Raw genomic sequence first — 13,638 nt, 5'->3', positions numbered from 1 at the left:
TTAAATTAAAAATTTTGTTAGTGTTGAATAGCCCATTTATCAAAGAAGGCTATAGGCTATTTAACATCACTAACAGACTGGGCTAAGGCCTCCTCTCCTTTTTGAGGAGAAGGTTTGGAACTTATTCCACCACACGGCTCCAATGCGGGCTGGTAGAATACACATGTGGCATAATTTCAATGAAATTAGACACATGCAGGTTTCCTCACAATGTTTTCCTTCACCGTCAAGCACGAGATGAATTATAAGCACAAATTAAGCACATGAAAATTCAGTGGTGCTTGCCCGGGCTTGAACCCACGATCATCGGTTAAGATTCACGCGTTCTAACCACTAGACCATCTCGGCTATTTAACATCAAGCTACAACCAATAGGAACAAAGCATTAATAAAAAATGTTGTAGAAACGGGGAAATGTATTCTTTTTGAGAGCTTCCGTTGCGTGCGCTGCCTAACCGGTTAAACATTAAGCAACAGTCACGTATGCCAAAAATTTTTTTTAAAGAAAAAAAAAGCATCCATGATATTATATGTGTATCATTTAAAGATGACTATAAGCTTTTTTATGGTAATCACATGACTGCCTCGATGGTCTAGTGACTAGATATAAGGCCGCTGACCCGGAGGTCCCCAGGTCCCAGGTTCCCGGGTCGGGCCAATAAAAAGTTATTGGGGTTTTCTGTTAGAAAATTCTCAGTAGCAGCCCGGAGTCTGAAAGTTGGAAGTGTGGGTTTACTCCCGTGCCTCGGAAAGCACCTAAATCCGTTGGTCCTGCGCCCGAAGTCATCCTGGTCCTGTCCTGTCGGCCATCCCATCGGATAATAAGAGTTAGGGAATAGAGAATGCACCTGTGTTTGCGCACACTTGTAATATCTCCTGCGTAGTTAGCTAATCTCTATTGAGATTGGCCGCCGTGGCCAAAATAGAAATGACTAAAGGACATTTTATTATGGTAATCAAATTGGTTTTAAAATAATGCATTTCTTGCGTAGATTTGCTGTCAGATTCCCTTTTGTGTTATTAAATTTATATGTCCTTTTTTAATAGTTATTTAATCATAAGTACATATTTTTTAAATAGAGATTTACCTTTCTGTTTTAAAAGGATTTTTTGTGAAAGTATCGTTTGCAGTCATAAAAAATAAAGTACAGAGACATACATTAAAATATGTCGGAATAGATTAAATGGAATTCTGTTTTTCTCATGGCCAATTGTATGTTGCCCTATCTGGATGCAGCGATAAAAAATACGAATACACCACGAAAATAAAACTAAAAATGTTGTTATTACTGAAATACTATAAGTCCGCTTTTAGTGATTTATTTAAGTTATACGCGGGTGGAACCGCGGGCGCAACTCGTTGCCATTTAAACATTTAACACAGTGATTAAAAATAGCCTGATATTCTGTAAATTTCAAGGCTGATTATACTTTTAAGAAACAGTGATATTTATTTTTTTAATTGTATATTAGCATTGTACTTTATTCATATTAAATAATAAAAGATTCTTTGATAATGATCTAGTATAATAATAATAATATCCTGGGACATATTCACACATGGTTATCTGATCCCAAATTAAACAGAGCTTGTGCTATGGAAATCAGGCAACTAATATACTACATATACCACTTTTCTTTTGTAAATACATACTTATATAGCTAATTACACCCAGACTCAGGACAAACAGACATGTTCATGCACACAAATTTACATCCTGGGTGGGAATCGAACCCACAACCCTCGGCGTGAAAGGCAAGGATCTACCAACCACGCCAACCAGCAATTTACTTAAAAATAGATTTGATTTTTTGTCCTTAAAGAAAAATATATACTTTTTATGAATAAATAATAAATAAAAAATATTATTATATATGTATTATTATTAAAACAAAACATTGGTTGGGTTAGAAAATTGACCGCGGAACTGAACGTCCCGATACTGGATTTTGCAGCGAGGCGTTATTCTCAAAATGATGAGATATTACAAAAGGTAACATTTTAGCAGTCATCGCGCAAACTTGAGTTTTTTGGGGTTGAGTCGTACCACGTTTGGTTGGCCCAATAAGCACCCAATTTAAGACAAAGTTTATACTTATTGTAAAAAAATCAGTTTTGCAGATATCGTAAAAATTTGTTTACTAGTTTTTTTTAATATTTTGAATATGATTTTTTGCGATCATAAAAAAATTAAGCTCTTTTTAACCATTCCATACATAATTAATGCGGTATCAACTTAGAGAACTAAGAGTTATTTCCCTCGTGACTGTAGTTGTACTTGCAAAATCGTCAATAAAAGCAGCAAAAACTCAACAAAAGTTAAAAGAAAGAAAATATAGAGATCGCTTGTAGATTCACGCATTATATCTACGCTAATATAATAAATACGAACGCAACTCTGTTTGTCTGTTACACTTAATATTTGTGAAGAATATAAATAAATACTTGTGTGAAGCAAGCTTGAACCCCAAGGAAGGACATGCACTACTTTTTATACCTTACACCAGAATCTTGCACGCGAGCGAAGTCGCGGCTGAAAACTAGTTTCAGTGTTAAAAAACAATAAAAAATTGTATTATTTTATCCATCAAATCGCAGATTTTCTTCAAGCTATAACAGATAAAATAAAATTTATCAACTAATCAAAGTGATATGTATAATGACTGAATTGTACTCTTGGATAGAGATAGTATACGTAGGCTTAAATTCAGTTCAGTTATTTTTTTAATTGAATGACAATATGGCCTGAGGAAACAAAACCTTTACAAGGAACAAGCCATAAATATATAATAACTGAGACTTAGCTGTAACGTTCGCACGGGTAGAATAAAGGTCTACGTAAAGCGTTTATTTCGTAATACATACAATTATTATGATTTACTCAATATTACAACCATCGTTACATTACAGCTAATTTACATAAAACCGTAATTAATTATACACCTAAGCCTTCTAGAGTTTATCGCGTTATTTTATAATTATATGTAGTGATGGTTATATACCATCGTTGAATGTTTTAAGGACACGCAACATTACAATTATTATTTACGGTAAGATTTGATTAAAACCCATTAAACCCTGCTATTGTTAAATTAAATACTAATGTATAAATTATAATATACTGAGATCTCCCTGTATAGAATATTTAAACGGTGCCGATAAACGGACAGACGCGTAAAGCGACTGACGTATATATTATTTAGTAATATTATATTTATAATTATTGTGTCTAAGCATTTCATGAAATAAATCTTGGATTAAATATTTTTATCGTAAATTAACATTGATAAGATAAGTATGGCGTAAGAAAGTAAAGCAATAATAATATAGTTTCGATGATTTATTGATGTGTACTGGCAATAAGCCTAGTAATAAAAAAAATCAGATTGGAATATTCAATGGATTCTTTATTCAAAAATTCAGTGAATCTCCGGAACAAGCGGAACAATGCAGATGTGTAAGTGCCTTTATAATTTATTGAAGCTACGAGTATAATATTGCATACGTCTCGACAAAAATGTATCAATATATTTCACGATGTCAGGTGGCGACCGAGTTCACTTATAAACTTACGAAAACTTAATGGAAGTAGCAGTTCCTCTATATTCGAATCAAGCGTCAATAACAGCAAGGTAAGACCTTGATCATAGCTACAAATCTTGAAATGTTTTTGTTAACAATATGATTAAATTTTTATATTACAGTTTAAAAAACCAGATCGAAGATGGAATACAATTGTGACAATCGTTCTTGTAGAGGCAAAATGTCTTCCTTTGGTGTCTGATGATGGAATATCTCATAGCGTTCATTGTAAATTTCAGTACGTATATTACGAGTATATACACTTACACATTTAAGTAACACTTATTTTGATTTATATGTCCTAACCTATTTTAAAACAAACATTTATTTTTTTATATAATAAGTTTTTATTCGTCGATCACACGAGTATGATTGAAATTGTGCTAAGATATTATATTTAAATGAGTGAAAATATATTTTATATGAAAGGAACAATTACAGTGATTAATTCAGAGTATACATTTTAAGGTTGGGGAATGAAACCTTTAAATCTAAAAGTGTTCCTAGCAGTCAAAGTCCGGAATGGAAGGAAAGATTTCAATTGCATCTCTATAATGATTACATATTGGATATATCCCTTTGGGACAAGGGAAAAATGAAAAATTCTATGGGCAGGTAAGATATAATCTAAAAAAAAACAATATTTGTTTAAATTGAAAATTTCGATACAAATATTTATTTAACGCAACTTTTAACTGTTTTTTTTAATCAGGTGCTTATTTGATTCATTGTTAAATTAGATTAATCATTGGGACAGCCTGTAAATATTCCAATGCTGGGCAAAGGCAACTCCTCTTTTTGAAGTTTATTTCATCCGTCACTTGCTTGTTGCCTGCAGGCTTCCTCACGACGTGTTCTTTCAGCGCTGAGCACAAGGTGAATTATTATAAACACAAATTAAGCACATGCAATGGTAGCGGTGATTGCCTAGTTTGAACTAGCAATCTTCGTTTAAGTTTCACGTGTTCTTGCCACTGAGTGACGGCTAGAGATAAGAGTAATCATTTCATAATATAATTAATATCAGTTAAAACAACTTTACTAATACAAGTTAATTAATCCAGCAATAATTAATATTTCCTGTACTCAAGTTGCATTTTAGACTTATCTTCGTTCGAAAAAGAACGCACTCATGAAATTTGGCAGCAACTGGATGATGGCTACGGTGCGATACATATATCGTTAACGATGTGTGCAATTCGTTACTCTGAAATATCTCCAAGCTCTTTGCTTGACACCCGTGATTGTGAGGAGAAACATGTAAGATATGACGTTAATGTTAACACAACCCTGAATAAATATGCCAAACGATATCGAGATGAAATTGTTTTTTTTTACATTGTATAGTTTGTAAAATCAGGCAAAGCAAACATTGATGTTTGTTATCCAGGGACCTCTAAATGAGGTCAGCAGGCCTAGGGGCAAAAAAAAAGTCTAGGTCTCTAATTTTTTGCCAAATAAATTGAACAATTGTTTTCAGTCAAATGTTTTTATTTATTGCAAAAAAAAAAATTATTTTACCAACATAATTATGTAGATACTTTATATACAGAATTATATTTGTAGTTTAATCTACATATATATAAAGTATGTTACAGTTGTGTGCATCATAAGAGTTTTTTTAGACGTATTTGTAGTGGGGGTGGTGGTTGCCCATAATGACTTCCCCTAAATCAAGCCCTGATATCTAATAAAATGCGGTATGAAATCAATTTTATAAAAAAATAATCTATAGTATGTGTGTATATTTTAGGGTGTATTAAAACTGCCAACCGATTGGAGTATAGTAGGTATGTTGCACGTAAATGTCATAGGCGCTAAAGGCTTAACTAGCAGACCGAATGCATACTGCACGTTAGAGATCGACAACGAGAGGGTGGAAACGCATAGAGCTGGGGCAAGTACCGAACCGAAGTGGAAAAAATGTTATGTTTTGTGAGTAATTTTTTTGGCGTTGTATATCAATATTACATTAATATATTGTTTTAATATGTGGACTGCTTTCTATGTTCTTTATGGTATATATGTAAAAGTGAATCTTTGAATACCAATAATTATTTTAAATATCGACCAATGTTGTCATGTCAATTTAAAGTCAAAGTTGTTTATTTATTTTTATGCTTCTTGTTATCAGAATTGATAATCTATTGTAGAAAATCGACTTTGAAATTTTCCACTCACCGGCCAAACTAACAACTTTCTTTTTCAACTTATATTTAAGTATGCTTTCAGTAAAGTGTACGATGTGACATCAACCTTAGATCTCAAAGTGTATGACAGTTCTCTAAGCAATGCGCTTCTGAACGAGTCTATAGGCAAGGTATCGATACCGCTGCTCAGGATAACGAATAACGTCACGCGCTGGTATGCGCTGAAAGATAGAAATAAAAGAAACAGCGCGAAAGGCAACTGTCCCAGGATACTATTACAGATGTACATGGCCTGGAATCCTGTAAGTTATATTACCAAAAATGATATATATTTTTAAATTATTACACACAAATTATATGTCTACGTAGAAAGTGACAGTTTCGTCAAAAAGGCTGGACCTTTTTGAAAATTCGATGAAGTAGACAAGCATATAAGAATTAGAATCTTTTGTTGTTTTATGTATTGGTATGTTATGTTGTATTTTAGAATCATACAATTTTACATATCAATACTTTAAAGTCACTAACCATAAAATAGATTTTATAAATCGAAATATTACAGTTTTTATTTTATTTTTAATATTCTGATTATTGTCAGGTATGGAGTTTATTATATAACATTATAATTCATTCATATAGATTCAAGATATATAAGTAATATTTTAAATCAATCAATTATTATATTTATTTTTTAATTCAAATGTTCTTCCAGGTTAAAGCTACCGTGAAGTTATTTCAATCAAAGGAGGTTAAATATATAAATAAGTCACCTAAATTTGATATTGCTCTGATCTACAGTAATATGAAGTTTGTATCAGACCTATTGAGCTTAGCCGCTCAATTGAACGAGTATTACAAGTAAGTTAATTTGTAATTTAAATAAAGTTATTGTTAAACGGATAATTTGATGCAGTATTTTGTAAATATATGAGTTTATTTCGAATAAGAACTGGGATATTTTTTTTATTGAAAAGTGTATAATTAATTAAATTAAATATAATATTTAAAAGAGTACATGATTATTAAGTATTGGCGCGACCTGGTCTTCTATATTATGGTTAGGGATCTGTTTACGAAAATGATTGGTTCGTGTGGCAAATAAAAAAAAGAGTTTAATTAATTAAATAAATATAATTTTCTTATTATTATAACAATATACAGCAACTACGTGTATAATATACACTGCTCACTACTCCCAAGTATAAACTTGGAGACGAAGAGTGGTCATGACGGCATATATGATCGTCATGCTGTTTACCGTCACGGTATACACCTCGGTCTTACCCTCAAGACACACCAATAGTTAATTTTTTACATTACAAAATCGCCGTAGTAGATTCTTATGATACCCATGTGTTGAGATGGGCTGTATTTATTATACACTGCTGAAAACTACAAAGCATATAATGCTGACTTTAGCTAAAACCAACTTATAATATAATATAACTTACTGTCAATTTCTAATTTTCCCTTCTTTGATTTATATGTATTTTATGAAAAAAAAGTATTGATATTTATACTTTTTATTGTGTCAATGTCTGTGGCCAATGTTTTATGGGAAGGCGTTTACTTCCATTAATGAGTATCATTAGTTGGCGCATTTGTTTGTGTAGCTTTCAGATTAAAAAAAAAAAATTTATTGAATAGCATTCATTGTTTTGTGTAAAATAAATAAAAAATTGAATTTATTGAATCGGTTTTTAGTATAACGTTTTTTTTTCAATAGGCTCGTGTTCGAATGGGAGGACAAGGAGTTTTCTTTCTTTGTACTGCTTGGATGGTTAGTTTTTTGTTTCTATCTTCGTCTATGGACAGTCCCTCTCTTGCTCTTAATTCCTTTCTTCGGCTACTGGATTCGTAGGAAACGAGGTTGGTATAAACATAAGATAAACTTTTATGTTGATATTTACATTAGTTTGAAAGAAATCATTGTTTTTAGGATCAGATAATGCAAATACACCGGGGCACTCAAACGATGATGTATTAGAAGGTATATATGTAAAGGTAAGAGTAATGTTTTAAAAACTGTGATTATTATTACTTGGTTTTGTAAAATAATTAATCTAAATGTACCACCAATAACGATTTATGACGTAACTTGGAGTGAGTGAGCCAGTTTAATTACAGGCACAAAGGATGACATCTTAGTTCCCATGATTGGTGGCGCATTGGTGATGTAAGCGGTGGTTAACATTTCTTACAATGCCAACATCTATGGGCGTTGGTGACCACCACATGTGGCTCATATGCTCGTCCGCCTACCTATATTATAAAAAAACATGTCAAATAAAATTTACTTTGAGATACATTTCGTAATCGCTACCTGCTCAAGATATGCGAGGCAAAAGAAGCGTTTAAAATCGTACTTTATTTAAGAAGCGATATTTAAATATTTGAGCAGCAATGACAATAATTAAATGATTATGCAATATTATTATTATTTTTCACGATAACGCGTTAAATCTTAGATGATGTAAAAACAAAGGTTGAAATCGATTTCCCTGAAGGTTTCACGGCGAAAACCGAGTTATCAATCGATGCGTCACTAATTGCGTCACGTTGGCATCACTGATGTCCAATAATTGAATTCCCGTTCGTAGCGAGTTCGTTTTCGAAATCTCGTTAAGTTGTTATACTTCTAGAGCTTATATGTACATACAGTGTTCCCCTCCTCTTACAACCCGGGTTCCTTCAAACGAGGCGTGAAGAGGCATCTTGCGGGCCGGCAAGGCGAAGGCGGCTAGTGCAGAACACTCTTCCCGTCTGTACTGGCCGTCGTCGCGTTTGGATTCTACTACCACTTACCATCAGGTGGAGTAGAGACATTTGCCCTCTCGGCGAATATAAAAAAAAAAAACAGTTTTAGTCAGGAAACGTTCAACTTAATATGAAATCAGACAAAATATAAACTCTTATAAAAACTCCTGAATTGTCATGTTTCAATGATTAAATTGTATGTGAAGTTAATATCGGTTCGGAACTTAGATTCCATTTATACTGTTTCTATCCTGTATGTAATGCCTCCTTATTCATCAATATACAACATATTTAAATTAAAAAAATATAATTTTACATTATTCATTCAGTATTCCTAAGTATGTCTAAGTTACGTGACCTATTTAAGATAAAAAATGATGATTAATTGCAATATTTCATAAAAGAGTGAGTGATAATTATTTTATTGAAAAGAAAATAAAAAAAATATGTTAGATAAATCGCAATGCTTAGTAGTGATTTTAGACTAAAATTAAAAAAAAAACATTAATATTCAAGATTTCGTTAAGTATTTTTATTAAAAATTTAAGAATTGTCTATATATCAACTTTTGTATTTTTGAGCACGGGGTAAAATACACACAACTTACTAACTCAATTGACAGAATATCTCAACAATATTTTATTGACTTGACCTGGGGTTCGAACCTAGGACCTAAGAATCTACAATTTTGCTTGTCACTCGTCATAATGACGTATTGTTTATTTAGACCTTGACGTCAGTTTTTTTTACCTTCTTTGAATACAATGATTTCTTAACATTTCAGGAAGACAAGACATTCGCTGGAAAATTACAAGATCTACAAAAAATGACGTTCACTATAAAAAATGGAATTGAATTTATAGTGTCCCATATAGAGAGACTCTACAAGTAAGACAATTTGCCATTTATTTTATATATATAGCTATAGGAACCTAAACGAAAACTTTGGTGTTATTTTTTGCAATAGTATCTAGAATTATAATAATATAATAATAGGAATTTATATTATTTTTTCGAGAATATTAAATACTATATTCACTTGCACAGTATATATAGTACTTTTTGTTTTAATTACAACGTACGCAAAAAAGTTATAATTATTTTATTTAAAAACCATCATATTAGATCAGAAACAAAATGTGAACGATATTAACTGCTGTAGTGTGATGCAGTTATTAAAACCCGCCAACTAAGCGACAATTCTGTTTGAGTTGCACAAAAATAAAAAATATGATAGAATTAAAATTAAAAGATTACAAAATTACAACATTTTAAACTAAATTCAACGAATGATAACATTTAAGATTTAGACAAAACATTTTGTGAATAAAAAATATCATATTACTGTTTGTGTATGTACTTAATTTAATGAGTTACATAATTAATTAAATTAAATCATATTTATTGTCATAATGTACTTAAAATTACATTGCATGTAATATAATCAAAGTTTCATTGTTTTTTGTTATATAGTCGGAAGGGTAAGTAACTCAGTTAATTAAAGAAGAAATAGAGACGTAAAAAAACATGTCAAAAGAGACAGCATCTTAGCGTTGATAGATAGCGGTGTATTGACAGTGTAAGGAATCGTTATTTTCGACAATCCCAGCAGCAGTGCCTAATCTAAACTAAAAAGAGACGAGTTTTTTGTTTAGTATTTCCTTAAAAATTTGACTTCTTTATTTTAATAAGAAATCTATAATGTATTTCTTTATTAACGCAATTTAGCGATTAAGTGATTTCCATGAGTCTGTATTCTGTTAAATTTAGGGTATTTTTTTTTCAGTTTAATTACTTTCAAGGTGCCGTTTCTGAGTTATGTTACTATGGTGTTACTGATAGTTGCGTCCGTTGTCTTGTATTTGATTCCATTTAATTATCTTCTTATGACTTTGGGTAAGAGGTTTTATTTAACAAAACTGTATCAATGAGACAATTATTGATAAAGTTTCGACTTGTTTTAATATCGAAAAAAAGCTGTTGGTCATTAGTAATTGTTTTTTTTTATTGTTGAAAAATTGCTACAGCGTGTAAAATTTGCACATATTTACAAAACTTATATTATTAGTAGGCGACATATTAATTTCAAGTAGTACCACACTCCTGGCTCTTTTCCTATGATATCGTTTTTCTTCGAAGAATATTACTAATGCTTTTTTTTATCCGTGGGTGTGATACCCCAAGGGGTTACTATCAAACCTGCAAGCTTAATAATTTTACCGGTTAGCTATTGAGACTGTGCGCCATAAAGGCGAAAGCGGCGAGCTTATATCCCATGTTACAATTGAGAATTTACAAATCTTTGGACTCACTGCGTCACTAACGAAATATTATAACATCTGCCTTCCTATTTACCAATAAAAAAAATATTAAGAATTAATTGTGAACTCTTTCTTTTTGATTTATTTGTTAATACATTTTATTTTATTATCTTTATTTATATGATGTATATATCGTACTAAATCACTATGTTTTTACAGGTATATATAAATTCACAAGAAAATATTTAAATCCAGGCAGGATGTTAAATAATGATTTATTAGATTTCCTCTCGCGTGTACCGGACAATGAAATATTGGTAAGTGATTGATCACTTTTAATGGCAGTGTACGTTAGAGTAGAATAGAGCGAGCACAGTGTCGTCGACTGAATTTTCATTAAGGGTATCTATAAACGCAGCGTTTAAGCGAACTACGAATATGATGAACCAGTTAAAGGATTCCAAAACTGTCACCAGGCGGGCTGCCAGTTTGCACACTGGGTTGCCTTCAAATAAATGGGATATGGAAATTATGGTGAAGATAATTAATATCTCGTTAATGTCTCAAAGTCGGGAAAATGCCGATTCTCTTCAATAAAAAAATAAAGAGCATAATACTCCACGCTGTTTAATTGCTTGGAAAATTGCATTCAGAATCCGATCATGCAGATTTTCTGACAAAAAATAATTAAAAATATATTGATTTCATAATTAATTTGATTGGAATAAGATTCATCTCGACTTATAGATTGGTATTTTTTCAATGATAAACAATTTTAATTTATCAACTTTATTGTTCCATACACTTAAATCTACGAAACATTTTCATTTTCAATGTATCACAAAGGCAAGTTTTATTGAGCAATCAAGTTGAGTACATTGAAAAACAAAATTTGTTATAAATTAACTTTGTGTCCTAATTACAAATAAAAGTAAACAGAATTTCTAAAAACTTTTGTTTTTGAACGTACATATCACAAATTTTACAAACTATATATATAGAATATATATTAACAATTTATTTCATAAATTTACAGAAAGATTGGAAAGAATTAGGCGTACCGGAACCCAATCAAGATACTCAAGTGCATTCAACGAGTATAACAAGATCTATATCAACCTCAATTTGAGGCATACTATCGATTAAATACTTTTTATTTATAATACTTTTAATAAATATGATTAAGCATAAAAATCACAATCGTATATTATAGCTAAAGGCAAGTACAAACCCAGCGTCAGACGCCGCTTTTTTAACTACGCGGTTAAATTTAATTTATTTATGGAACTTAATGAGTATTGACTGTGTCATTATGAAAAATAAGTGTTAAATATTCTTGAGGATTTTTAATAAAAAAAAAAAATTAAATACACGTGACAGGAGTTAAACGCTTTTTTCTATACAAACATTTTATTTTAAAACATTATGAGAACCTAGAAATTTTCCATCTCACCATTCTTATTAATATTATAAATGCGTAAATAGCTCTGCCTGTCTGTTCGTTACCTCATAGAATAAGATAATTAACTGATAGAAATGAAATTTGACATTGAAGTAGCCTGGGACATGGTGGCCCTGGTACTCTATAACTTTAACGAAAAAAAAGCGGTGACAGATTCTCGAGGAACAGTTAGTTTATTCATACAAGTTGCAGATACATGATCCGCATTTTTGTATTTGTTGCCTGACTTGCTCGCAGTAGTCTTAACACCCTGGCTTCTCCACTATGGCACTTACTCCGAAGAACAAAGTGTATATATATATATAAGTCCAACATTTCCCTTGGACATTTACTATCTGCTTTTCGCCGGATCTGATGAATTGAAGTTTGGCTCTGGAACTTTCAACTCCCGCCATTGTTTCTGAATTAAATACATTTAGTTATAGAATTTTTGTGTTGTTTTTTTGCAAATGTTATCCTTAAATTATAGACTGTAGTGTAGACTGTATTTTTAGAAAGGAATTTCGTGGAAAACACACAACTTATAATGAATTAATTCTGACAACGGTTTTTGACAATTTTTTCCATTAGGTACTAATTTAAGCAGCTTCAATTCTCGGTAGTAACTGATAGATCAGTTACGTTAGTTAGAAGTTATTAAGAAATTGTTTTATAATAAGATAAATTAGAATTGAAACAAATTATTTTAATTAAATAAATTGAAATAAATTAAAGCCTTTCCGAACCGCTGATAGGTGCCTTTATTTGCCTATAAGCAATTACTTGAATAAAGTTTTTATTTAAATTTGTATTTTTTTTAATTTGTATGCGTACTTACCAAGATCTCATCATCCGGCACACGTGATATAAAATCCAAGATGTCGTTGTTCGGAACTCTCGTTGGATTTAAGAACTTACGTGTAAACTTATAAAGACCTGCAATTAAATATCAACCATTACTGTGTGTAGATGTAATTATGTTATTAATTACTAATTCATTGTTACAATAAAGTACTAATTAATTCATATCGTGTACTCTACATAATGTTAGAAACTAATTGCTTCATGTAGGTCATATATGCGTGTGCTTATTTTGTTTGTGTTAATATTTTCTGAGTGTAAGACATAATCAGATTGTAATACATAATATTAGATGTAATACGAATTATAATTAAATATTAGTATAGAGTAGGTATCTGTGCACCTTTTTATAATATTAAGCAATAATATTTTATATTTACATTTAATAATTGGTTTTGTTTTAATTAAATATTAATATTATTTTATTCATACCCCATCTCCTATCTGTAATTACTTACACTTGGTTGCCTGGAACAGATCGCTGTGTAGCGATAAGGTCGCCATAATTGTACATTTATTTAGACAATATACATGTTTTATATTTTTCTCTTTGTGGTGTGATGTACAATAAAGTATTAAAGTAAG

At 31.1% G+C, this 13,638-nt stretch overlaps 1 protein-coding gene and 1 pseudogene across 6 annotated transcripts in view; one reads left to right on the top strand and one right to left on the bottom strand.

Moving 5' to 3' along the window:
- The first annotated feature begins 3,298 nt into the window (after positions 1–3,298).
- LOC126774836 (multiple C2 and transmembrane domain-containing protein-like) lies at positions 3,299–12,014 on the top strand (annotated as a pseudogene).
- LOC126778597 (multiple C2 and transmembrane domain-containing protein-like) overlaps positions 11,556–13,638 on the bottom strand; it is a 59,468-nt gene continuing 57,385 nt past the window's right edge. For 4 of the 6 annotated variants that reach the window (XM_050502294.1, XM_050502306.1, XM_050502308.1 and 1 more), the window contains 2 exons: positions 13,031–13,128; positions 11,559–12,613 (listed from right to left, as the gene is read on the bottom strand). In XM_050502294.1, coding sequence (XP_050358251.1) covers positions 12,545–12,613; positions 13,031–13,128 — 167 coding nt within the window. In that variant the 3' untranslated portion in view covers positions 11,559–12,544. Of the gene's footprint in view, positions 12,614–13,030; positions 13,129–13,638 lie in introns of all 6 variants that reach the window. The other 2 variants (XM_050502285.1, XM_050502302.1) reach the window with 2 other exon arrangements.

This window comes from Nymphalis io, chromosome 2 (assembly GCF_905147045.1).
Source record: "Nymphalis io chromosome 2, ilAglIoxx1.1, whole genome shotgun sequence".
Lineage (NCBI taxonomy): Eukaryota > Metazoa > Arthropoda > Insecta > Lepidoptera > Nymphalidae > Nymphalis > Nymphalis io.
Note: the sequence above shows the minus strand (reverse complement) of the source record. Positions and strands in the feature narration are given on the sequence as shown.